Here is an 8,890-nt window from a genome sequence, read left to right as displayed (position 1 = left end):
TTTTTGAATTGGTTCAGTATCACGTACTGAATGCAAATGCATAAAATCCTTATAAAAATAGGCGGGGAAAGTGCCTCCATTTTAAGGAAAACCGTTTTAAGCTATATCTACATAACCGTGCACTTCAAATTTCCTATCTTTTATGTGAATTTTTTTTTTTTTTTTGATTCACTAACTGTTTATGACTAATACGACTACTGACTATTTGATTGATATCTCTTCTAATATTTGTGCTAAAAACTTAACTTTTACTTTAAACTTTTCTTTTTAAAATCAATATTTATGAAGTTATAACGCGTTGCAACCACCGGGTCCAAATTAAATTAATAATTAATAAAAAAGATAAAACTTCAATAAATATTTGAAAAAATGTTAATGTTAGTAACATAATTAACAACAAATAATTTGCCTTCTTATCTGCAAAAAGCAGCGAGCACCTCTTGAATTTTTTTTTTTTAATTAAAAAAAAAAATGACAAAAAAGATAAGAAATCCAAATTTGTAAGGATTTTGTGTATTTACATTCAATACGTGATAATAAACATATTTTTAGCAAAAAATAACTTCTGTAAATTAGTCCAAGAAAAATTTCCATATTATCGGTAGATGTAATGCGACATTGAACGCGTAATATCTTCAACAATATTAATTTTAGAAAGAAAAGTTTAAAATATAAGTTTTAGAAAATTTGTAGCTTTAAAAGTTTAGTTATTAGCATTTTATTGTTTAAACAAATATTCAATAAGTAAATGGTCATGGTCGTATAAGTCATAAACATTCAGTACGTGATACTGAACCTATTTAAATAAAAAAAATAATTCCTGAAATTTAATGCAGAAAAAAAATCTCTGTTGTCTGAAGTATTTCAAGATAATGTAAATAATAAAAATGTTTTCTACAAATCAAGAAAATTTAATGATAAAATCAAATTTTTGTCTTGACTAATGTTAAGCGATCCATACATCATTAAGTTATTAAATATTATGTATTTATGTTTTTCGAAATCATCTATCTATAAATGTATCAGTTTTTAATGGGAAAAAGCATGATAAGTTATTTCCCAAATTGGCAAGCTTGTTCTCACTTATCCCCCTTCCATAACACTAAAATGGTAGTGTTTTAAAATTAGATCTATTTTACCATGAATTATTACCTGAAATTCGATCAAAGAAAATAAAAGTTTGAATTCAGTAGAATATTACATTTTTAAATGAAATGAATAGACTGAATCATTGTTAGGAATCTCTAGAGGGGGGCAGCTGTCCCTAACTCGCCCCGCCCCCTTGGCGAAGCCAATGTAATGGATAGTTTTTTAAAACACGCTCTCTAAATATTTATACTAACAGAAATATTTTTATTTTCAGAATAATATGTTAAAACAATCCTCATCGGCAGACCATTTAAGTTGGTCTAGTCCAGAATCCTTAAGTGGTCCATGTAGTCCATTACATGGTGCACCAACAATAATGCCAACTACAGGTGGCGGACAACAATGGATACAACATACAACAAATCCTCATATGATTCCCATTGATCCTCAGATTACAAACGATTGTTGTGCACAATGTCAGCCCACACAACAACAGATGCATGGAGGACGTTATGCACCCATTCATAGTCGATCACAATCAATCAATAGTTATTCAAATATACCACAAATATGCCATGGGCAGTGTTATAAAGGTAAGTGAAGTGCATATTTTAAAAATCTGTATATGTACAGGGTGTCCCTCAATGGTCTTTACAACGCTCTACCACATATAGCTTATAAAATAAGTTCATTTTGCTAAACATGCCCCAGTAAAAAGCGCTCCGTTTTGGCGCTAGTCGCTCTTGAATTTGTAATATTGAAATAGTTTTTCTTCTTTAACTGTATTCTTCTTCTTTAACGAATTTGTAATATTGAAATAGTTTTTCTTCTTTAACTGTAGAACGGAGATAGCGCGCAGTGGCGTGCATTACATATCGACAAATAGACACTGCCTACCCTACATGATTCAGACAAATTTGTATAATCTTGTTCTGATATCTAATATTATTACGAGTACTATCAATAAACACAAAATCTTAACGGGTATCATCTATAATTCGACATATAGATTATGCCAGCTTGTTCATTGAATTTTAAGTAACATGGCATTGCGCTGCACTAGCGCTGCTGAGAGCATCCAGGCAAAGATACAAACTATTATTGCCTAAATGTTTATATGTACATGTGCACTCATAGTCATACGTGTACTGTGTGAGTTCTTATAAATACAATAAAATGCTACACGTACAAAAGCATAAAAAGACCGTGTCTTTTACAACACGACAAACTACGACATCTACCGAAGAAGCTTCGTTTCTTATTCATATAACGAATAGTGATATTGTTTCTATACTGAGTCGAGTCGAATATTAATAGTTTTGGTTTGTTCGTGGTTATATTATGAAGTGTTTAAAATTTTAACGTTGACAATAGAGAAAAATGGATAATATTCACTGCCAAACTTGTTCAGATGGCGTGCATATAGAAAAATTATGCGTTTTCAAAACTATATTTCGATGACAAAAAACAAGTGATCATGAATTTTCAGCACATTTTGCTTAGGCGAACTAAGCACACTGATCAATATAACTTTCTTCTAAACACTCAAATTGCAAATACAAATTGCAAGCTTTTGACTTTTATTCGGTTTCATTTCTTAGAGTATATGTCAACTATATGGAGTAAAATATTATGACTATAGTTTTTAACTCATGCAAAGTTTTTTTCTGTGACGTCGAGTCAAGGCCAAAGGCCGCCACGGGGCTCAAAAGAATCCCCCTGCGAGCAAAGCTAGTATTTTGTTAATATTTTTGTACAATCAAAAAATAAATCAAAAATGCCATAGAAAATAGTAGCAGTTATAGTTAGTTTGTTATATTAGTCAAATTAGTTTGTTATATCATAAAGAATAACTCTCTTATTTGAACTTTCCCTCTATCTCGTATCGATTATAAGCTTGAGATGATTTTTACACGACTTTGAAAAACAAGGCAAAATACATGGCTTCAATCAGAAACTATTTGGGGATTGAATACAAGCTTTTGTAGGGGTATTTACTAAGCAGGAATTTTCAAAAAGTTTACCTTTAAGAAGGCCAGGTGGTGCATACAATTTTGTATAGGAAAGTAAATAAAAAAAGCTTTGATAAGAAATGTCTACACAATTTTTAAATAAAACAAGTAAAAACAAGCAATTGACTAAGTTAATTGTTAAAATACCATGTGTAGACAGTGTTGATTTCTTTTTTTTTTTCAAGTAAAAAAAAAGGTAGCCACTCTTAGAGAGCCACATATACATATATATCATAGACACATAGCTGATATTCCCATATAATACATACGTACTACATAATTTTGCGCCTAATATGCAGTCTCGTGAATAAACAGTGAAATTTACGAAAAAAAATGTTTCAAACAAAAGTTTATTTTTTTATAAGGCACATTTTTTACATTTAAACTTTTATCCTATCTCTGGCGGTTTACAAGATGAGTCCTACGGACCCAAGACCCAATTGACCTATGTTGCTCATTTACGAACTCATTTCATTTTTTATGTCTTGAGCACGCCATACAAATTTTAACTTGGTATGTTTTTCCGTTTTTGTGTGATCGTGTTGTCAGATGGACAGACAGACTGACGAACGAACAACCGGAAATAAAGTGTGTTCGTGGCATCAATATTTTTAAGCGTTACAAACTTGGGACTTAACTTAGTATACCTTGATATATTTCATATATACATGGTATAATTATAGTGGTCCATCTTCTCTTTTCTAGAAAAGTTTTGTCTACATAGCAAGTATTTCACAACTATTATTTAACCTTAAAACTAGTAGGTATCGACAAATTTTTAAAAAAGGGAGCATACAAAGAGATTACGGTAATCCGACCATTTTTAGCAGAGAAATAGCTGCTTGAATTTTATATTAAAAAATGTGTTTCGTAATTTTTTTTCTAAACATCTGGATTGTGATAAATGAGAAAGCAAAGAATGTGAATAAATAATAAATAATTGTTGATGTTTTAAAGGTAAACAATGAGACACACATCGTCGCATGCATAATGTAATTTAAAGAAGGCGGTCCATAAACACACCCAAAGATAATAACATATTATATAAGTGATAATTAGTCCATAAAGTCACATTCAACATTCATTATTATAAAATGTCAGTGTATTTTTTATTTTAACTTTTTTGAGTAGGTAATTTAATTTGAGAATTTTGTTTTTTTTTATATTTAATTTAATATTCTGAACACTTAACTAAAGGCTATTCTAAACATCCATTTATGTTACCTGATTATAATTCGGTTTTAATCATTATTTTTAATCTTTATTTAGTAAAAACAGATCTAGGAATTGTAAGATATTACGTCTGCAGCTGACTATTGGTTGGAACTAATACTGTAGGATATGAAGCAATTAAGGTTGCAATTCTATGGAACAATTCTATGACTTTATTACAATACCCGTTCTTAGAATATGGCCCAAATTAATTCCGCTGAAAAATCGTGAAATTTGACTAAACAATCAAATCATTGGATCTTATGTTTTGGGATATTCTCAGCATTTGTTGTATTTGACATTTTTTCCTAAAACTCACCCTTTTTACGATACAAGTGATTGAAAAAAAAAAATCTAATTTTGATGAAATTTTTATATTGTCGAAATTAACGATTATTGTGTGGTTTCGATCAAATATTTGACTTCAAACTTTTTATCTCTCATATTTTAGATGATTATAAACAATTTTGGTCTCTCACTCACTTTCACTTCCCTTCACCATTTTTGAGATAAAAGCGTTATAAAAAAATTTTAAGCTAAAATTTTGTTATCAAAAAGATTGACAATTATCGTATGATTGTGATGAACTATTTGACTTAAAAACGATTGAAATTATATTTTGGACTATTCTAAGAACTTTTTGTGTCCTATCATTTTTCAACTTGCCTAACCGTTTCCGCCCTTTTTTCAAGATTTAGAGCTTAAGCGCTTTACGCTTATTTTTTAACGCTTATACATAGAACGTAATGGTGAGATAAGGTAGAAAAATGATAAGATCCAAAAAGTTCTTAGAATAGTCCAAAATATAATTTCAATCGTTTTTAAATGGAATATTTGATCACAATCATACAAAATTGAACTTCTTTATCGAGATGAACTCTTTTATCGAGGGTTTATCCAGTTATAAAATTTACTAGCTGTTAAACTTCTCATCTATTTCCATGCAACCATTATGTGCCACAGCGAAGCATGGAAGGGTTCAGTTAGTAAAATAATGTTGTCTTTTTTACATTTTCTACGGCCTACCCTACAAGCCCGTCCTCTATCGCTAAATTGAAATGATTTATGGACCTTTTTTCTTAAAATCATTTAAGCAACAAAATCCAATAAGTCTCGACGACGCTCGAGTTACTACACATTTAGCATCCTGGGCTCCATTATTATTTATTTATATTGGTTTAACTCAGGCTGCATGAGTTTATGCGAATTAATCTTTATTTATACACTCATATTTGTGATAATGTAGCATTTTATAAGTGAGCTAATTTGTATATATTTTCATACAAACTTTCATCTCCTATTTCACCATTTTACAGGATGAAGTTCAAAAAATCCTTTCTTAAGTGACACCAACAGAATAAAATCACCTCTCGAAATTTCAAACTTCTATCATTAGCGATTTAGACTGAGCTTCGATATATTAGTCCAGACATTGCTATTCCCCCTCCACATTATTTCTCCTCTCTAAAATGTTTCTGATTTTAAATAATATACAAATCGAATCATTTTGAAGAAAAAAAAATCATCAAAATCGAAGCTGTTATTGTGGACTCACGAGTAAAAACTTTCACTGATACGACTATATTTGCATAGTTATTAAATATAATATTTAAACCATAGAAAATCAATCAATTTACACATTTAAAATCATAATAATATAGCTTTAAATAATAATAATTGAGGTGAAAAGAGATACAAATATTTATAATTTAGTTATTTAAAATACAATATTAATATATTAATATAATAGTCCTATTCGTTGTGTGCGTAGTCATGGTAGGGACAATAAAATCGATGCCAGCGCTTCCAGTGAAAAATTTTGGCGATAAAGGGGGCTGTTATTACTAATTTGCAGTTCTTTTCATGTTAATGTTATAGAAATGTCAAATTAAAATTATTGTAAAACACGAATTAATTAAACTTAATGCATTAAAAATTGTGAAAATAAGAAATCAAATTGCACAAATATTAATTTTCAAATGTAAATTATCATAATTATTTATTTAAATTTGTGAGACAATAATATTAAATTTTCAATGTAAGTCTTAAATGCAATCCATACAATTTATATGCATCCATAAAATTCTATAATAAAAGTAGTGTATCGTTACCATGGAAATGAAACTCACGCACGGAGCGAATACAAACAAGTGTACTTATAAAACGTATGAAGCGTCATAAAACGCATTAACGTTGAAAACAAAATTTTCTATTATATTACTACACGGGTGTCGGGAGGGGGGTTGCAAAAGGCTGCACTTACACCCCACTGTCCGGAAAGAAAAAAATACACAAAAATAGTTTAAGAAATGAAAACTTAAGACGTCTGGATTACTGTTCAAATTTATTGATCACCGTGTTGAAAAATTCAGTGTCCTCCACTACTCTTTTCAACCAGTGAGCTTTAAGCATAAACAGGCCACAGATTTGCGTTTCCCACCGTTGATCAATTCCGCGTCTTGACACGTTGTAACGTGCTTAATGTTCGTTCAATGCTACATGTTGTTGAATAGTTAAACCAATTATTGCTTTGTACACGGCTGGCTGACAAATCTGCGTATTCAACAATTTCCCTGAAAGAAAGTCTGATTCATAAAATTTGCAATTCAACCAATCGGAATGAATAGGGTTCAATTGGACAAAAATTGACTATATCATTCCGGTTCATTCCAATTGAAACCAATTAAAATTTTGAATCGAAATTTAATTGAAATAAATCGGATTTATTTAGAAAAATTTCCAATTACTTCCGATTGAATTTTGATTCAATACAATATAACTTAATCAGAAATTTTCAATTGGTTCCAATTCATGAATGGGATCGAATTGAAAATTTCATATTAGGTTCTATTGGATTGAATCGGAATGAATTAAAAATTTGAATCGAACTTGAATCGGGCCGAAATTTGAATCGGAATTGAATCGGGCATGACCATGACCATGTAGTGGGGTGAGAACTGATTAGCTAATGAACTTGAAAAATGATAGAATGTAGATTCAAATTCAAATTCAATTTATTCATTCTTTTTTTAAACAATACAATATTATACAGAACATGTCATTAAAAGGGGTAGGGAAAAAGGAAGTAAGAGGAAGGTATACAGCTATGGCTGACTTTATTAGGAACTATCCCGGTATTAAGATCTCGAATAATTTATTCTAAATAAAGATCTCGAATAATTCATTCAAAATCTTATATTATCTAGCTTTTGAATCAAATCAATATTTGATATCATTTTCTATAGCTTTTCATCCATGAAGGGGGGGGGGGGGGATATTATGAATCCTTAACTTTTTGTAAATTTTGGAAGGTTGTAGTGCTAAAAAATCGAAAAGAATGAGCCTAGCTAGAGTCAAGTCCGTTGGAAACTTTACGAGAAAACACGGTTTTATCGCGAAAATATCGCGTTTTTCGCCATTTATTTTCTCGACTTGTATGACTCGCAAGAAATTCCATCAGGGCACAAATTTTTTTTCTGTTTATTTTTCGTTTTTTATTAAAAATAAAATCCCTTTACCGTTTTTTTTTTTTGCAAAAAACTGTTTTTCGAACCTTTACGATTATTTTTTAACAATTTTGTACACTTCCATTTTTTCTTAAAAACTAATATTTTTCTCCTAATTATCTCGCTGAAAAACCAAATGGAATAATTATTTTTAAATCTGAGGTATTTTCTTACGTATTTACTGCACAAACAAAAGCAATGTGAATATTCTGAAATAATTATCAAACAGGAATCTGTCGATTTCGTTTTTAAAAAAAGCCAAAAAAAAAAAATATGTTCCAATCTTTTAGTTATGTGGCCACCATTAAAAAAAATAGCGATATTTGAAATATCACTCTAGTTTTTAATTACAAAGCCTCAGACAGACATACAAATACACAAGTTAAACTAGTAAACACTCCTTTGATTTTGTTGGGAGTTAAAATTCATTAAATTATTATTGCAACCTCAACATATTTCAATTTTTAACGCAAGAACACATTAATACAGGTTATACAGAAGCTAGTGTCCATAATGCACTAAATTATAGTAGTTATTTTTTAATTTTTTATTTAAATAAGTTCGGTATCACGTATTGAATGTGAATGCACAAAATCCTTACAAAATAGGCTTGGGAAGTGCCTCCATTTTAAGGAAAATCGTTTTTTGCTATAGCCGTGCCAAAAAAGAGAATTTTTAGACCAAAAATTATTATTGTAGATAATTAAATTACCTACCTTTTTTGTAAAAAAATTTTTTTTGTATCGCTAACTCTTTATGACTTATACAACTATGATGATTTACTTTTTGACTATTTGACCGATATCTCTTCTAATATTTGTTTAAACAAGAAAATGATGATATCTTAACTTTTAAATCTACAAATTTCCTAAAACTTTTACCCTAAACTTTTCTCCCTAAAATTAATATTTATGAAGTTATATTACATTCAACAATGTTGCAACCACCGGGTGCAAGATTAAAAAAAAAAGAAGTATACATAAAAATTTACATGAAAAATATATGAAAAATGTTAACGTTAATGACATAATAGCAATAAATAATTTGCCTTATTACCTGCAAAAGCACTAA

The 8,890-nt window shown here is 29.7% G+C and overlaps 1 protein-coding gene across 1 annotated transcript in view; it reads left to right on the top strand.

Annotated features, from left to right (window-relative positions):
* The first annotated feature begins 1,369 nt into the window (after nt 1–1,369).
* Nucleotides 1,370–8,890, top strand: part of LOC123301272 (monocarboxylate transporter 2-like) — a 42,615-nt gene continuing 35,094 nt past the window's right edge. The window contains exon 1 of the mRNA XM_044884007.1: nt 1,370–1,682. Within this exon, the coding sequence (XP_044739942.1) occupies nt 1,370–1,682 (313 nt within the window). The remainder of the gene's footprint in view (nt 1,683–8,890) is intronic.

The sequence above is a fragment of the Chrysoperla carnea genome, chromosome 5 (assembly GCF_905475395.1).
Source record: "Chrysoperla carnea chromosome 5, inChrCarn1.1, whole genome shotgun sequence".
Lineage (NCBI taxonomy): Eukaryota > Metazoa > Arthropoda > Insecta > Neuroptera > Chrysopidae > Chrysoperla > Chrysoperla carnea.
The sequence above is the reverse complement of the archived record's forward strand: the minus strand, read 5'-3'. Positions and strand labels throughout refer to the sequence as shown.